General features: G+C 38.1%; 1 protein-coding gene across 2 annotated transcripts; it reads right to left on the reverse strand.

Annotated features, from left to right (window-relative positions):
- Positions 1 to 416: 416 nt before the first annotated feature.
- On the reverse strand, positions 417 to 18,431 carry SLC19A2 (solute carrier family 19 member 2). Of its 2 annotated transcripts, none has more exons than XM_063104758.1 (6): positions 18,071 to 18,431; positions 11,440 to 11,928; positions 6,535 to 6,757; positions 5,194 to 5,386; positions 4,684 to 4,825; positions 417 to 2,429 (listed from the first exon to the last, which is right to left on the reverse strand). In XM_063104758.1, exons 1-6 carry the CDS (start codon positions 18,272 to 18,274, stop codon positions 2,301 to 2,303), a joined length of 1,380 nt encoding a protein of 459 aa, XP_062960828.1. In that variant the 5' UTR covers positions 18,275 to 18,431; the 3' UTR covers positions 417 to 2,300. The 2 variants fall into 2 exon arrangements, with proteins under 2 accessions (XP_062960828.1, XP_062960827.1); XM_063104757.1 differs by having other exon boundaries at positions 11,326 to 11,928.
- Positions 18,432 to 19,136: the final 705 nt, after the last annotated feature.

Below are 19,136 nucleotides of genomic sequence, written 5' to 3' on the forward strand. Positions count from 1 at the left end.
GAGCTATGATATTTCCAAACAAGATGGCACTTTCTGTCCTTGCTTTAATTTCCCTTATTTAAAAAATTCATTTAACATCAAAGGGATTGTGGGTCTTTTAGGTTTCTAAAGAGAGTGCTTTAAAAAGAGATATGAGATGTGCCGAGATGAAGACCAAGAAAATAAACAGTGCAATATGGTGCCAAAAACAATTGGGAAAACAACAAAAATAGGGGGGAAGAGTCAAAGGTAAAGATCACAAGGCAATGAAAGAATTAACAGGATGACTAAAGGTTAATTAGGAAGGTTTGATGAGGGGAAGGCTTAATATGAAATTTGTCCTAGGAGAGATTATTAAAGGATTTAAAGATACAATCTAAAGCTCCTACTAAAGCAGAAGATAAATTTAAAATAATTCTGAATAAAAAGGTAAAATATACTGTAAAATATTTATTTAATAAAAATAATTTTATAATCTACACAGAATTGAATAAAAAGTACAACAAATTATTTTCATTTCTTTGCAAAACTGCATACAGTACAATTTGCACATTGGGTTCAGCATTCTACAAATATGGCCACACACCAAGATGTGAACATATTCTTGTCTTAAGTAAGTAAAGGCTCAGGCTGTGTGCCACAAACTTTGAATTAAATTCCAGGGAAATATTGCTTTGGTAACATGAACAATTTGATTGTACTGCAATCCATTTTATTTTTAAAAAGATTAAATAAAACCCCTCTAACACCACTTTTTTAAAACTTGTTTCTGAGTAAACAAGAAACAAAGCAAAAAAAAGACAAAATATGAAATTGGAGATTGCTACGTTTATGACATTACTTCCCCTTCTCTTCCTTAACTAGTGTTCTTTTCCTTCCCCTTAATTGTAAAAGAAGGTGAATGGAAAATGACCTATTCTTATCCTCATCCATTTGTTTCTAGGATTCCTGCTTAAACCAAAAGAATATATCAATTTTGCAATCTTGACATTATTATTAACACTGTTTAGCCATGTCATTCTAAATAAGTTAACACCCAGTTAAAAGCACCTGCCCACACTCTTTTCAAGATAAGGCAACAAAGTTTGCTTTAAAATAGTTTTCATGTCTCACATATACTATTAGCAGCTCCTTGACAGATTTAAATGCACACAGAATAACATTTCTTCAAGTAACTTGGAAATGGAATCACCAGCAATTCTTATTATAAACAAATATTCAAGATGATCTACCCTTAGAAACAAAGGTGGATTTAAGGTATAAAATGCAGGAATCAAATCTATCCCAGTTTCTGTCCCACTGAAATTATTAAAAAGAGGCTCAGTTTGGAATAATACAACTACTTCTGACATCTTTATCTTGGATAAGAAAGACAAAATAATATAAAAGCTATAAAAGGGGATGAAGTTATTTAAAGAAAAGGACTTTTTCATTTTATTTTGGAAATAAAAGGAAATGCAAATACAAAATGAGCTAGTTATATCTTTAGCCCATACATGAATTTTTCATCATGGTATTAACAGTCCTTCGTATTGAAGAATTAAAGACAATCAAACCTACCTAAAGTTTTCTGATTAGGTCTCTCCATTTAAATTATTAGCAGGCTTCAAAACTTGCCTTCTTTTCTAACAAAATGAGCTCTTCTCTGGGAAGCATATGAATAATGCAAAAATGTACTTATAAAGAAAATCTACACAAATACATAATTGTCAAGATAGGAACGAAGAACATTCATACAATGAATTTTTTAAAATAAGAATTAGAAATGACACATAGTCCTTACAGAACACTAAACTGGAGCAAATATTACCAGTGATAGGAACAACTTTCATCTGTAGAAACACAAAAGCACATGAGTAACAAAGAAATAAGAATGAAGTTGAACAGAGACAGGTGCTGTTAGAACATATTTCTGTTATGCTTTGTAACATCTTGTGGCCTCTGTGAAGCCCTGGTCCCACTAGGCCTAGCATCTGGCTAAGTGGATACAGATGTACGTGACCTATAAAGCATCAAACACACTTACTAATTAAGTATACAACACCATGTGCTGCTTGATTGCTCTTGATTACTTGGATTTCAAAATCAAGTTCACTTCTGAATCAAAAAAAGTCATCCTTCAATTGGCTCTTATAAATAATCCAGGAAATAAACTTCACTTCTGGCTCCTCTGAACAGTATCATGTTACTCCAGGAACAGAAGGTATTGAAACTGTGAAATGCACATTCATAAATATATATCTACACCTTAAAAAATTAAATACACCCAAGCAGTTGCCGTGCAGAGTTCTTGCTATAAGAAGAAGCCCTTCAGCATTGTATTATGAAGTGGTTACTTGAGAACTTGATTCTGTATCTTCCTGCTTTACATATTTCTTCACAATACTGACTGCACCATTAACCAGGAATACCACAGCGATGAGTGCAAAATAACCAGCATAGATGAAGAACTAAAAGAGGGAAAAGTAGTAATTTACAGAATTATCAATTAAAAGATGAGTTGTTTTATTACATATGTTAACATACTCTATAAGTCAAGGTATATTCAGAGTTCCTCAATAAAATTTCAAAAACATTGCATGCCTACACTATGTGCCAGGCACTGAAAACACAAAGCGTCAGCACAGCATGGTAGAACTGAAGCCTGACTGCCTGAGTCTGAGTCCTGACTTCATACCTTACTAGCCGTGTGATCTTGATTGAGATACTTAATCTCTGAGCCTTGACTTCTTCATTTACAAAAATGGAGTTTGTAATAGTTCCTACTTTACAGGGTTGTTGTGAGGGACAATGAGATCATGCATGTAAATGCTTATTTGCACAATGCTAATGCTATTAATACTATTGTTTTTATTAGTGTTGCTGTTATTGTTATAATTGAGTCATGGTCTCCCTCCTCAAGCTGACAGGTGGTTATGACTAAAAGGCCAAGTTCTGAAGATCAAGAACTTCTATTCTTCCCCAGAAGAGGGTAGGAGGGGTCGATCGCATTACATTTTAAGATTACTTTTCATAAGAATCTTCTCTAAGCCAATTTTTTAATGTGACTATATAGTTTATCAATATCTTCATTATCATCTTCTTAAAATAACTTACTAAGTACTTATAAACTGGTTCAAAAGTACAATAAGACTGTGGCCTTAAATCGCTAAGCCAGTTTCTTTCAAATGTAGATACATTTCTAAAGGAAGCCTATTAATCACGGCAGTTAGTGCTTCAGCACAGCCCATAAAATCCTATTATTTATTCCACAAGTTTAAATCCACCGTTTCTACAAGAATGTGCTGTCAAATTTCTACTTCAAATGTCAGCCATATTTCCCTCAACTATAACAGTCCTGGGGACTCTTTCTTACCAAATAGGCAGCATGACAGGCACTTAGATTCTCTCCTGCTCTCCATATCATAGTAGGTTTTAGGGTTAGATGATTTAAGTCCTAGCTCTGCCACACTGTTATTGATTGTGTAACCTTACACAAGTCACTTAACATCTCTCAGTCATTTTCTTGATGTCTAATCCTGACAACAACTCTGTAAATTCTACATAAAGTACCTGGCACACAGAGGCACTCAATGCACATTACCTATTATTATTACTTCTCTTTTAGATCTCTTCAGTAAAAACAAAGTTAATTACTACTGTGTTGGGTCTTTGTATTCTAAAAAATCTAATATGTAAAAATAGAATATTAGGCAGTATGTATGGAGGAAATAATGAAGAAGAAATCATTTGGGCTGGGATTGGGGAGGGGTAGGTACTTCTTGATTCAGTTGCCCATTTTGCCAAAGTACACAGCAAGCCCGACCTACAAATTTACAACGTATGAAGGCATATACAATGAAAAAATTCCTGAATGAATAAAGTACTCACAGTGTTGTTGACTGTTTGTGCAGGTGTTTTCTTAACAGGTCATATGTTCAGAATCATAATGCTATTCATCATTACCTTGGTATTTGGGGGAGGGGTGTTCTAAATAAAGGGCAGAGACTTATAGAGCTGTGAACTGAAGCAGACCGTCTCCAACACAGGATATAGTACTCCAGGCATATAGTTAAGAATGAAGGAAAATAATGGATGAGGAAACAGAAGAGCTTGGCCTGGAAGGAATCAGTATTACTTCTCAGCTGAAGTAGCCCCGCTGAGCTGGATAGTTATACTTGGAATGTTTTAGGGCCTCATCAGAAAAGATGATGATCCTAATATCCTCCAGGTAGAAAAGGGTTGTTGTGGGGGGAGGGGGCAGTGAATGAAGGAAGGAGGGAACATTTTGACTTTTTACTTTAGATCTCAGGGCCGAGCCCGTGGCGCACTTGGTAGAGTGCGGCGCTGGGAGCGCTGCGACGCTCCCGCCGCGGGTTCGGATCCTATATAGAACTGGCCGGTGCACTCACTGGCTGAGTGCCGGTCACGAAAAGGACAAAAAAATAAATAAATAAATAAAAATAAAATAAAATAAAATCAAAAGTGAACTTGAAACCTTTAAGAAAGGAAATTGAAGATAATTCTGTTCCAACATACTTTAGATCTGTCCATATTGTTTGAATTTGTTTTCATTAAGCATGCTCCACTTCTGTCACCGTGATTAAGTCTTACGAGGGTACTTCAAAAAGTGCGTGGAAAGATTTATATTATCTTTTAATTCTATTTTTCCAAGCACTTGTTGAAGTACCCTAGTACTATCGTCAGGGCTGAAAGAGATCTTACCTGGGTGGTAATTTCTAAGCCAAGCCCACTGGCATCTACCACAATTAGAGTGAGCAGAGTCTGCAGTGCCAAGGCAATGAAGGTGTTTACACCAAACACTAGGGCATAGCGTTCCATGCTGAGGTTTGCAGCAATTTGAAAACTTTAAAAAAAAAAAAAGAAGAAAGAATGAATAGAGAAGAAGCACTTCCTGGGTAGTTACAATTTTTACTTTAAGTGTGAAGAGTAGCCCCTTCAATTCTCTTCCCAACCAAGTGAAATACATTTTTTTGCTACATGATGTAAATCTCATGCAAACATCTGAAAAGAGTAGGAACATACAAACAAAAGAATAATCGAAACTTGCCTAAATACTGCCTCAAGAGAAAAACTGGTAATGCACATAAAATACAAAGCCTCCTCCCATTTGCCTCTTTTAAATAGAAAATTTAATTTCTTAGTTTGTAAGGAAACTAAAAAGTTTACCCTGTCACAACTTTTCTTAATGCTTCTTTCAGCCAAAATACGTACATTGCTATCGTGATGAGTAACATGTAGATGACTCTGAAGACAACGTAAGATGCGTAGCACACCCAAATGTTACCCGCTGTGTCCATGATATACACTGCAGCAGCAATCAGGAGAGAAAACAGAGATAATATTGTTTCTCCCCAAGTTGACCAAGATATTTTTATATAACCAACTGCAAACACGGCAACAGCACCTACAAAACAAAAAGGGAAAGGTAATCTAGTTATTTTGCTAAACAAATACTATTCTAATAAATTGAAAATTCAGCTTAGGTTATTTAATTTTAAAATCTTTAAACTTATAGTAGGATAACTCAAGATTAAGGAGGGCCTTGAAACTCAGGCAGAGAATTTTAGACTTGATGGAATAAATAATATGGAGCCACTGAGAGACTGAATTAGTGCAGGTGGAAATGAGATAGAAAAGTAGGACACAGACCCAGGAATACTGTTAAGGAAAAACACTACTGGGCAGAAGCAGAGGCAAGAGTCAAAAAACCCCACTGCTTCCAATTTGGCAACATGGCAGGATGAGTCACCTCTCCTTCAAACCAAAGAGCAGTTTAGAACATGGCAAAAGGACTTCTCTGCCCTTTGGTAAAATAACAACGACAATAATCATAGCTCCAATATATTGTGGGTTTTCTGAGTGCCAGGCAAAATTAATAAGTGTGTATAAAAATCATATAAAACCTTCCAACAACCTTATGAGGTAGGTCAACAAATTAGAAAGGGACAATAGAGTATGATGGTCAAGGACACAGGCTCTGAAGCCACCCTGCCTGAGTTCAAATTTTGACTTTACTATTTACCATCTATATAATTTTGGGCAATTTATTAACCTACCCATCCCAAGTTTCCATTGTAACATCCATTCCCCACAGTGGGGATAATAATTGCACCTATTGGAGGAATTTTGTTAGGACAGAGATAATAGCATAAAGTCGTTAGAATAGTACCTAGCACATATCACCACTCAACAAATAATAGCTCTCATTGTTATAAACTGCTGTATATTGCTACTGAAAATTTTATATCAACTGACAAAACCATCCAGTAAATACAGAGATAATAGAAACTTGGTTAAGCAAAGAAAACAATTTTGAAAATTATTATATTAAGTTTCCTCAAAGCTTATAAAGAATTCAAGTTTGTTAGGATAACTTCTAAGTTGTCCTCCTAAAGTATAAAATCAGAGCTCAAAACAAATAAATCATTCTTTGGGGCAACTTCAAATTTGGGAGAGGAGAGTAAATCTGATTACGGTTGGCTTAACTACTAGAGGAATTCCCTGCCCCCCCCATGCCCACCCCCAATCTCCACACCATCCTCCACTGCTTACCCAATAAGGTTGAAACGGCCTCCACACCACCATTGTAGACATGAGCATGGCGAGAAGGCATCACCTTCTCCCACAGGCCCTGTGTGTAGTTCACGACTTGAAAATAGCCACAGGTGGAGAGGGCCCACCACACAGACCAGCAGAGCAGAGGGCGGGAAGAGTAGCAGATCAAGAAATCATTCCATAATACCTTCAACACAAGGAGACGGTCTGGCTTAGATTCCTACACAGCAGAAGGAAACAAAGTTCACACATCATGACGGCAGTGGTACAGAAAGCAACTGTATAGACTTAATTTTCTGTTTAACAAACTTTTTTCTTTTCCCTTGTGAAAACCAAATGCTTATTTTGCATATAGATACTTATTAGCAATTACGTTTATCCCTTCTGTGGAAAAATATGTTCTCATACAATTTTTGCTTTAAATGCTCTATAGCATTAGCATAGCTGTGTGTAATCAATGCACTGTTTACAAAATAAAGACAGAAAGATGGTCAGAGATTGCATTTCATATATCCACACAATGGCAAGTAACATTAAGAATAAGCAACAACCCTTTTAAATCACTATTCATTAGAGTCCGTCAATGAAAACCTCCTATCTTTATAATGGATTCATTTAACAGTAATTGTTAAGATGTAAATCGAGAAATAGACCAAAATATTAGCAGCAATTCTCTCTGGGTAGTAGGGTTATTAGTGATTTTAATTTTATTTCTTAAACTTTTTTTATTACCAAATTTTTAAATAGTGGCAAGTATTACTATTATAATAAAGTAATAAATAAAGCTACCATGTTTATAATTTAGTAAAGCGAGACATTACTGAGCTAGCCAGCATCCCAAATTTAATTGAGAATTAAACTACATAATGTATGTATTTACTATAGAAGTGCTCAATAAATGTTATTGGTATTGAATAGTTTAAAAAGCCATAATATATATAAAATCATGCCCAGTGTAATAAATTTGAGGATTTAGGATAGATCTATGTAATTATGAATTCTGCCACATAGAAGTTAAAATGAGTCAATTTATTATCTGGCCATTCCACCCCATCACCGCCCCCCCCCAAAAAAGAAAAAGGAGTGCTGTAATCTGGCTTTCTTCTATGCTGTTCTCTAGGCTTCAAATGCCCCACTCATATGAATTATACTTTTAAAAAATGTTTTGAAATACTACCTTTTACATCTCTTGTTAAATTACATCTTACAAACAAAGATTTATTTCCATTACATCAAAATGCTGAGCTTCTCACATTTGGCATGCATGTTCTATCTATATTAAATGACCTTCAAACTGTGTTCTACTGAGTCTTAAGACTTTCACATGGGATGAAGAATAGGCTCTTGTTTATTGCAATGGGCATTTAATTTCAGATTTCATTTGAAGGAAGGTTTTGATGCTGCTTTAAAAAAAAAACAAAAAACAGCTGAACAATTACTTCCCTCTACCAAGGAGTGTGAGTCCCTGCTAAGTAGTTTTTATAGTCAACTAGATCTGGGTTGGAATTTTTATTTTTTTGCTGGCTGGCCAGAACGAGGATCCAAACCCTTGACCTTGCTGTTGTAACACCATTCACTCTAACCAACTGAGCTAACCAGCCAGCCCTGGGTTCGAAATTTTTCCTGTGCCACTTCCTATGTGCCTTGAGCAAGTTACTTAACCTAAGCTTCGGTTTTCTCATCTGTAAAATAGGGAAATACCTAAATCACAGAGTTTTAATAAGAATAAAATGATATAATGAATCTAAGGTTCTTAGCACAGAATCTGGTATCCAGGTCAAAATAAATGGGAGGTATGATGAGCTTTTCTTCCAAGAGAAAAGGAAAGATTGTCCTATTTACAACCTCACTAATAAATGACTATGCATAGTAAAGGCACAAAGCTGTTCTTGGTTATTCATGTTTAATGATAATGATAATAGTAATAACAGCAATGGCCATGTATTGGGAACCTATATTCTTTTGAAAGCTTTAGACTGCCTCATTTAATACTCAAAATAACACCATGAGGTAGATATATGAATGAGAAAACTAAGTCTCATAGAATTAAGTAACTTGCCCAAGAAGCATTAAAAACCGGGGTTTGAACTTAATTTTCTTTCTTCAAAATCCTCTATACATATACTGTGCTGCTAGAAATGACATTATTAAATACCAAAGTAAAAGCATTAATTTTGCTGCTGTCATTGTTTATAGAACTTAAACATGGATGCACACGAAGAATACTTACTAATAGTAAAAGGTGTCAGTCTACTAATAAAAACATGGCCATATTAAGAGAATCATTTCTCAAGTATTAATTACATGTTAGGCCCTGTGCTAAAGTAGTAGTTTAATTTGCATCATTTCTAATGAATAAAGAACTCAAAATAAATCAGGTCTAGCTACAGGCCAAGCACATACCAAGTCCAGTTCTGTTTCTGAAAGAAAATCACTGGCTTTGGCGGCTCTTCTTACTGCAGTGTCAGCACCCTTTTCCCAAAGCAAAAGGCTCTCTTTGAAAAGAACTCATAAATACTCAAAAATAACTTGTGGACAGTGCTATCATTCTGACTACTCTTACTTCTATAAAATCAAGATAAAACCACCCATTTACCTACCTACTTTTCAATAATTACCACAATTATGATTTATGGTTTAATTATGGGTTTTGTCAACTTAAATGGCTCTGTGATCCCCAATATCCATATTCTGGCTTCCCCTCAAACTTTCCAAAGAAAAACAGCAGTATTTTAGGGCCAGTCACTCAGTACAGCTACCAGGCAGCACTGTCACCTGCTATGTATGGTATTAGCAGCAGAGTCAAGGATATCACAGAATTGACCTGAACCCTAATTTTGACCACATTGTAGCCAACATGGCAGTTCTGACAATATTGCCACCCTAGTGAAAGACTGTATGGAGCAAAGTATAGGAAGAAGTGGATCTTATATATGATCTTATATTATGTTTAGGAGTGTATTTGTGCAATTCTGCACAAGTCTCTAACTCCTGATCCCAGTCCTTATCTCTAAAATCAGGTTGATGAGATCTAGTCTCTTTTAACTTTAAGATACTGATTGTTCTATGACCTGTGGCTAGAATTACTTTTAACTCTAAAATTTTATAATTCTTCAGTATATAAAATACCGACATTTTGCATATCTATAAACAACAAATTTCAAGTTGTTCTAAAACAGAGGTTTTTTTTATTAAGCTGTAGGTCACAATTCATCAGTGGGTAATAAAATTGATAAGATGGACAGAGACCTGTATTACAAAAAAATTAACTGTGTCAGACTAAAGTATTAAGTTGTAAAACTTTTGTTCCTGTTTACATAAAATATACACTTGTACTCACCTATGTATGTACTGGTTGCTGTGTAAAATCTTTCTTACAATGTTTCTTATTCATATTCAAAAGTTTGAAACTCACTGGTCTATAAAAATCTTTAGAACTATGGTCAATGTTAATATTTAAAATATATATTTATATATGTATTATATGTGTGTATATATTAATTTTAGCTAAAGCCATTGTAATACATTTGAAACAGATTTTAAAAAGTCCTTATTTTTTCCTGCATGAGAGCTATCTAATGGTATACTTCCTGACCTGCTCCAACAACCCTTTATTGATTGTCCAATGGCACCTAACAACCTATGAAGGAATCAGCCTTTCATCTCTCTTTAATCCTTGGTCATTTTGACTACAGGTGATGTGATAATTAAGGGAAGTTTCATGATGAGTGTCACCCAGACTCTAGAGGTTTACTCAAGCTCTCTGGGATGATAACCTAAATTTCAAGTAGTAACCAGAGGAGAAAAATGGAGGTAGGGAAAAGAGTAATTTTCAACAAGGACATTAGATGTCATGTTGAAACAACTGGGCTAACTCCAGGTAGAAAGCCAAAGACTTTATGCATGGTGGTTCTTTATACTCATCCAGCCTACGAAGCTTAGGAAGCTCAGTTTCATGTGTGACAGAGCCCATCTGCAAAGCTGGAATGTTAATAGGCTTATTTCCAGACATGTCTCAAGAAAACTAAGACTAATTCAGTATAGTTGGAATGAACCTTGCCCGTCACAGCTTATAATCTGATAGGAAAACAACAACAAACATATATATATATATATATGTGGGTGACTGGAGAAGACAGTTCATCTCCCTGTCTAGACAGAATGGGTAGATGAATTATTTTAATGCCATACCTCTCTCTTTCAAGAGACAGCTTCATAGTCACACGTTCAATATTCTAACACCATCTCAAATTTTTTCTTGTGATTCTCTTCCTATGTATTATTCATTACTACCCCACTTTGGTAAAGTGTCATTTGAAAAATATATAACAGATATCACTTCTAGCACATAAAATAAAAATAGTTTCCTATCCTTAAATACTTTGGGCTTCAATTCAGAAACTAGAAGTAGATATTAATCATTTATTGGAAAGAATTTATTTCCTCAATTAGCAAAAATTTCCAGAGTGCTTTCTTCATATACCAAGCACTGGGGATAGAAAGACGAAGAAGACACAGCCCCTGCAATCCAAGACATCTTTGACATGATCTATATAATGTGCTAGTGTGACTCTGGAGGTCATGAACTCCAGGAGAAAATAAATGTCATCCTTAATATAAATCAACCATATTCTTAATGAATGAATGAACGAACCAATTAACCAACCCAGGCTAAAACCTGAATCTAAATGAATACAAAGTCTAGCAAGAGGGGATTTCCTGTCTGTTTTTTCACCATTGGTCCAGCCCCCACTGTAGTAACTATAAGACATTGAAGGCTGAGCTTACCAGTTCCTCCATGGGAGGCTCCTCCATATTTAGAGGGATTTTTGACTCAATATCCTCCCACCCAGGAAGGTGATTAGAAGCTGGGGTGTCAGTAACAATGCCACCATTTTGTACCTTGATTCCATTCACTCCCTGGCAGGTAGAAGAAATATGGTGGAAGAAGAGGCTCTTCTGCGGCATAGGCAGAAACCAGGCCACAGCAAAAGCCACCGAAACACAGGTAAGAGAGATGACATTCAGGCTGAACAGGGACCAGCCTGCCACTGAGATGAGGATTTGTCCAAGGACAGAGCCCACTGTGAAGCCCACCAATGTGGCACTTCGACAGTAACTTGTGACTTTCTGGTACATGCCCAGGTCTACCACACTGTAGATGTAAGAGTAATAGGCAATTTCAGTGGCTGTGGCGACGCCGTAGAAGAATTCCAGGAACTGAATGGCCAGCAGTCCCTGGGCATAGAGCAGCATAAACCATGTAACAATAAGGCTGAGTCCCTGCAACAGAACAATGGGTTTATAACGGAGGTAGTCTGTGGCAAGGAACACAGGAAACAGCAGCACCAGGTAAGAGTAAGTCCATACTGGATAAATTTCATTGAAGACCTGGTTGAAAAAGAATAAAAACCCATTAGTGATCAAAGGACCTGGGATATTCATAAAGAATTTATTCTTATAAAACAACCTACCAACACCTCAAATACCTCATCCTTAGCAACCAAAGAAACCTTAACAACAGTTCAGAAAGTTGTTTGGAATATCCTTCCTTTTTCCCACTCCATTATCTTTTCCTAATAAAATCCTTCCCATTCATCAAGGCCTAGATCAAAGAATTCCTTGTACAGGAAGGCTTTGTTGAAGCTGATTGGATTTGTATAACAGCATTCAAAGCTCTCCTGATACTGCTTTTTATGTGTCAGTTTCCTCAGTTAGCTCATAATACTGGTTCTTCACTTTGGCTGCACATCTCCCAAGAAGCCTTAAAATTTTAGATGCCCAGCCATAGATTTTTTTTAAAAAACCTTCCAGGAGACTTTAATATGAGCCAGGGTTGAGAACCATTACCTTACAGGTTCTTTAAGGGTAGACCCCACATTTATCTGTACAACCTAACTGCCAGCATACTGTTTGGAAGATACTAGGCTCAATAAGTGTGTTGCAACTTAAATCATTGCCAATTCTTACTTCCAGACACAGAATAGGGAGTCTTGATCCTATTGTTTGATTAGGTTTCTCTGATTTTAAGTTTCATTTCTTTGGGGGCAGAGAAATAGGTAAAGATGGTAAATCTGTCCTAAAGTCTTGAAAGAATATCACTGGGTAATAGGATTATAGGCAACTTTTATGTCTTTCCATTTGCTTGTTTGTAATATGAAAAAAAATATATAAGTTTTGGTTGTTTTCTTTTTAATACATATTTTTAAATTGGCATATAGCAGAAATAATCTTTAAAATAAGCTTTAAACCAGAAAAACCCCAGCTAGAATTTCAGTTCCATCACTTGGTGTGATTACAGGCAAGTTCCTTCAGTCTGCTTAGCCCTAATCTCCATTATCAGCAAATGAAGGGTAAAACCTATGTCATAGGGTTGTTTGTTGCGAGGATTAAATGAGAGAATACATGTAAATTACTTACTCCACTTTATTTAATTCACAAATCTGAAGACCATAGAACTCAGACTGAAACACAGACTACCTGGGCAATATGAATTAACTAAAGTAATTGAACATCATCCAATTCATCCAATAACAATTACTGTAGGAAAATTTTCCTTCCTTTTACACCTACATACTGTGTAGTAAGGTCCTGAGGGTTTAAGTCAGTCAGTCTTTTAAATGATTATTTCAAAGCCTGGATCAGTGTCCTGAATTTTTAAGTACTTTTTGGAAAGTATTCTTGGTAAGAGGCTGAATACCTTGTGACAGAGCAATCCAATCCTAGACTTTGACATTCTGAGACCAAGATTAACTTTCTTCTGAACTCTCATGTATATCTCAGTTCACCCAAGTGTAAATTGAGCTAATTTTTCTAAGGTTTTAGAGGAACCATAAAATAAATAATTATTGTAAAATCTTTTGCCAATGCAGAGCACACTATAAAAATAAAACATAAGTTCTATTTTCTCAACTATATTCCAGGCTTGATTTCTGACTGGCCATGTATCTAAAGTGATCTGCTTAATGGCCTCATCTTCATGAACTTTGGTCTAATTTGTGTTTGTGAATCAGTTAGCAACCTCCACTTGATCAAGAAATTTTGTTGCACTTGAATATATGCATGAAAGAATAATCAAGAACTGTAGAAATGATTCTTATTCAAAAGCGTAGAAATTTTAGCACATGAGGAACACAGTGCCCTTGGCCAGGGTAACCACAGCCTAAGACACCTCTCAATAGAAAACCAAAGCGGTCAAGGGTGACCTTGAGATGAAAGCTGTGAACAGTGAAGGTTTCCCTACAGACTTCACAGTTGTGTTCCAGTTGACAACTTCCCACTCCTTTCTTTGCTTATACTCTTATAGATACTCTCCTTCAGTCTTCTAAAATCTGAAACTGCCTCTGTTTGATTCAGCATGTTTTACCTTCACATTTTCCCAAAAGTGTTTTTCCCAATATAGCACCACAAAGCTACTAGCCATCAAATCTTTCCTTTAAAAATGTCCTGTATTGTTCCTTCAATACTTCATCTTTTTTTGTTTTGGGACTTTGGTTGAATTCTTCATTTCAATAATATTGTCTATGTAACTTTCACTATCAGTTGTCCCCAAATGATTAACTGCCAAGTTTTCACTGTATAAGTCCCGTTCTTTTAATTATCAATTTAAAGTATCTACATTCATGAGTCTAACTCTACTCCTAATACAAAACCAAAACTTAGATAATGAAGATGAGGGAAAGTAACACTGCCACCCTTGCAATGCCAACTTAAAACAAAAATAAGGCAAGTGGGGGGCAGGGGGAAGACTAGACAGTTTCTCTTCAATTTATTCTAAATAAGAGACCTGCATTTTGTCCTATGAGACATCGATACAAGATGAATGTTCCTCTCACACTATTATCAGCATCATAACAGCAAACCTCTAATTTACATGCTACACAACATGCTAAGCACTTTACCTAAATTACCCACATTCAATCCAAACAACAACGCTCAGAGGTAAATGCTTTCATCTTCTCTATTTTACAATCAAGGAAACTTGGCTTTAGAGAAAGGTTAAGTAAATTGTCCAAAGTTATCAAAGCTAGGATTGGCAGAGGAAGGATGTGAACCCAAATATTCTGAATCCACCAAACTAAAATGCCTGGTTTCTTCAATTAGAAAAATGTTATCGATCATCTGTTATGTTCCAAGGTTACTTTTAATGCCTGCAGTAGCTTTTTCAATCTGCATTAAGGTGATTTTATAGGGCATTCCTGAAGAGATAAAGACCACACAGTTTCCAGAATTTAGCCACTGGGTCTGCAAAGGAGATCCCTTCTCTTTCAATGACCCCAAGGGGAAGTCATTACACCAGAAAATCCTTCTTTCATAGATACTTTGAATCTTGAAGGGAAACTTCCTACAGGCAAAAAGGTATAAATTATAGACCCTTATTAATTGTCCACATCCTAACTTCTCACCACAGGTAAAATCTGCCACATAAGCAAAGGGAATTGATTTTATTCTAATCAAGGTGCTTCTCACAACTCTTTGGACCAGAATTTGTTTATGTTCTTCTAAGACACAAAAAGTGGAGAGAAAACAGACATCTAGTTTTAAGCTTTAAAATGGATTTAGACTTTTAGAATAAAGTGTCAATTAACTATTTAATAAGCACTTATTTGCACAACAAATATGAAATATGGAGTTGCTTTTTTGAGATGAAACTTGAATAGGAAAGTTAGAGTCTGACAGAAAGCTATCAACAGATATGTATGGGAAGATTATTCCAAGTAGACATCACGTGTTTGAGTACAGGCCAACAGATGAGAGACACTAGATATGCTGGATTTAGGACTGTAAGATTAACACAGATGGAGCTTGGGTTTGTGGGAGGAACAAGCTCCCAGTGTTGATACTTGAAAGCTGATCTGTTTTGTCATGTGCCCCGGGTAGAGGATGGCAAGGGGAAGAAGGATGTTGTGGCTGTCAAGAAGGTAAGAATCAAACTCTGTAAGGATCTGAATATCAGGCAAAATAAGTGGAATGTTTAAGAAAATCAAAGACAGGTAGTAAGTGTCAAACCACATGCTACAAAGAGGAAAGGATTTTTTAAAGTTTTTGGAAATAAAGACCTCTACTTTATTAAAAGTTTGCATTTCAACTTTTAGAATACAAATTTTAACCTGCTTAAAATTTATAAAGTGGTATCTGTTTTAAAGTTAATGCTATTACTAAAATCTAAGAAAAAATCCTTTGAGAGTAGAAAGAGGAAATTCTGTATTTTTCCCCCTCCTTTTGTCTTTGGACATTAACACTAACTTTATTTAAGATGATTTAAATTGGCCCTTCTGAAGTCTTCAGGGGGAAATACCAACTTCAATACAAGGGTCACTAAACATCACTTGGCATTCACTTTGCTTAAAAATCATATAATACTTTTTATTTAACCTGTCCATTGCTGAAGGCACGCACTCAGGAAGGAGAACAAGTTGTTCTATTTATTTCAGTTATTAGTTATTTTAAAAATCTGTGGTTCTCCACAGGGTGAGCAGAGCCATACTGCACAAACCCATCAGAATCAGCCATGATTCCAAGGCCCTGAGACAAATGACACCTCTTCCCCAGACCACTAGATTTCCCTTCATATCCCACCCTTGTCCTCACCTAATTTGCAATAACAGAAGTATGTGTATGTTTTCGTTACACAGTCAGCAAGTATTTACTAGGCCTCACACCCCTACTTTATTTCTACACCCTCTGAACATACTTCACTCACCCTGGAAAGCTTTATCATAAGATGGGGCACATGATCATGATAGCACATCACACAGCAGCCCTCTACCCAGGGCATGTGACAAAATAGATCAGCTTTCAAATATCAACAGTAGGAGCATATTCCTCCCCCATGTGCTTCTCTGTCAGGGAAGGTATACAAACTGAGCAGATCACATGGCAGTGCACATGAAATTTTAATTGTCAGCTGCTCACAACGATATCATTTCTGCCTCAATGGCTATACCTCAGATTCAGTGGTTGTTTTGGGTCTCCAGAATCATACTTTCTTACATCAATACAGTACTTTTCTTCTCATAAAATTGTTCTGTTCACAAGAGTTGGCACTTTCCACTTTATTATTGTTTTTAGCCAATATTAAATAGATAATGATTAACTGTTATGTACCTTACATAGTGATCCATAAGGCTGGGAAACAGATGATCTGAAGTTGGATAAAAGTCAATGATATGTGCTAGGGGTGAAACAATGTCAAACACTCAATATCCAGGATTCAACACTGACTCTCAATTCTCTCTCAAGTGCCCTTGAAAATAAAGCAGCACTGCAACAACAAACTGGACTATGAGTAACTGTATTCTGCCAATCTGCAAATGATTCCAGTAGTGCCACCTCTCACTCTGACCTGTTACACAGGGTTACTGAGTTGCTACTCAAAAAATGTGATTGACTACTCACTGGGGTTAGAGTAAGATTTAAATGGGAGGAGTATTTACAGCAACTGGGGCAGGGTGGGAGGAAAAGAAGGTGTAGGAGAAAAGGAACAGCTAACTAGTCCCCAATCAGCTTTCACCCTTTGTAGTGTTCAAGAGGGTGGTGAATCTGCTTTTTTTGGTTTTGTGGTAGCACTCCAGTTTAATTTATTTTTCAGTTTATATAATGTCTTTCTACTGCAAAAAGCAAGTGTTGGGTTTGACCATGCACTTTAGGAGTTAAACACATTTCTAAAGTACACTATGTACTTCTGAAGTACTTTACTTATAAGTCCTTATCTAGAGAAAATTAACCAGCAAGAAGTTCTTGATCATGGACTATGTGCTCTTAATTACCCAAAGCATCATGGCCTGCACAGAAGCTCTGTGTAGTTGAGGTGCAAAACTAACATCTGTGAAGCAACAATTCACAATACAAGAAAAACTATAATTAAGTGCCAATTATGAGATACCATCTGCTTTTATTCCAGGAGGTGGGGTTAAGGGGGAGGGGTGCAGGAAGGACATCCTCGGACACAACCTCACCCAATTAAAAATCAAGGCAAATTAAGATGATGAATTCTTGTTGTCCTGTACTGTCCTTATCTGACTGGGTCCATTTATTCCGTCAAAGGTAAATAAAGGGGATGGGAAGGAAGGGGATGCAGCAGGTAGACGGACGCTTCTTTTAGAAAAGCATTGGTTACCCGCATCCAGTCAACGAATATTTACTAAACTCCATCATATCCAAGGTACAGCTTGCTGTTTCCACTTATTAAAATATCGCCCTTTCCCCCCAGCAGGATCTGCTGAACCAGTCTGGGCAGAGTAGGGCTAAGCCACGTGACAGTCTCAGCAGCACATCGCCTGAAGCACACATGCACAGGGGCTTCGGACCCGCGTCCCATAAATCCAAAGGGCAACCGGAAACTATAAATTAATACAGCGCGGGACACGAAGCCGTCTTCCAACTGGGAAAGATCAGAACCTCTGCCCAGAATGGCTCCCCTGCTCGGGCGCCTCTCTCACCTCTTTCCTTAGCCGCGTGCCCTCCCCGCACTTTCTCCCCGCTGAGGACCGCCCTTGGCCCACCGGCCGCCCCGCTGGCCCGCAGCACGTACCTCCTTCTCCGTCAGGTTCTTGTCGGGCCCCAGCAGGTAGGGGGTCAGGAAGGGCTCGGACGGCCTGAGGCTGGCGAAGAAGCCGTAGGCGCAGAGCAGCGCTGTGGGCAAGAACCAGCACTCGCGAGGGACCCGAGCGGTGCGCAGGAGCATGGTGGCCGCCGCCGCCGCCGCCCGCCGGGATACCGGGCCGGGCACCTCCATCCGGGGCGCGAAGGGCGGGGACCCGGCCCGGCCCCTTCCTTCTCCTCCTCCGCCAACTGCAGTGAGATTCGGGGGCTGTACCCGCGAGTGGCGCCTCCTCGCGCCAGGGCCAGGCCGTTCTGGGCTCGCCGCCGTCAACGGTCGCAGCGCTCCTGCCTTCCCCTGCTGCGGGGCCCTCACGTGGAGCCGCGAGGCCCAGAGGCCGAAGGGAGACACGCCCTCAAGCCCACCCTCCGCCACCGCCTCTGGCCTCGGAGCCAATCACAGCGGACGTGCGGAATTTGCTTCTCTCTCATTGGTCGTGGCTCACAAGAGGCGAACGGGCGGTGGCCGCCCGCCAGGCTGCTAACGTCCTTGGGCACTTGCAGAGCTCCAGCGGCTCGTCAAGTCGCTGAGTGCTGGTCAGGCGGGAGCCGTCGTTCCGCAGCCGCGTCGCGTCGGTCATCCTCCCTGCTACTGGTCACCTGTCGGGAATGCTCCTGGTGGGCCTAATCCCCCACCGAAAGGAACGCGCTCTTCCGTACAGTCACCCCTTTTAATTCTTAATCACTGTCTCTCAGACCTCCGCTCACGTTTTCCTCCCGGAAGACTTAGTGACCAAGGCGGGGCAAGATTTAACCTTGGGGCGGGGGAATGCTAAACCTTTGCTTCAGCAGCTTTCATGTTTTAAATTGTATTCATCTGCATAGATACTAGAAGCCCAGGACCTAAGCGCTTGGGGCGTTTACCAAGATACTAAATAGAAGAAAAAAGATAACATTGTGAGAAGAATGAACAAGCTAGTCGCTTAACAGAAGGATCGTAATGGAGCCCCAATTAAAGGGTTTTAGCTTTATTTCGTCCCTCTGCAAGCAGATGCAAG

The sequence above is a fragment of the Cynocephalus volans genome, chromosome 8 (genome assembly GCF_027409185.1).
Source record: "Cynocephalus volans isolate mCynVol1 chromosome 8, mCynVol1.pri, whole genome shotgun sequence".
Lineage (NCBI taxonomy): Eukaryota > Metazoa > Chordata > Mammalia > Dermoptera > Cynocephalidae > Cynocephalus > Cynocephalus volans.

What these genes read in the sequence shown, in the direction of transcription:
- SLC19A2 (XM_063104757.1), bottom strand. Translation starts at nt 18,274, where the DNA reads ATGGAGGTGCCCGGCCCGGTATCCCGGCGGGCGGCGGCGGCGGCGGCC. An exon ending in AGAACCTGACGGAGAAGGAG is followed by an intron (nt 11,929 to 18,070) that starts GTACGTGCTGCG and finishes TTTTTCAACCAG; the next exon opens with GTCTTCAATGAAATTTATCC. An exon ending in TTACTCATCACGATAGCAAT is followed by an intron (nt 4,826 to 5,193) that starts GTACGTATTTTG and finishes TTTTTTTTAAAG; the next exon opens with TTTTCAAATTGCTGCAAACC.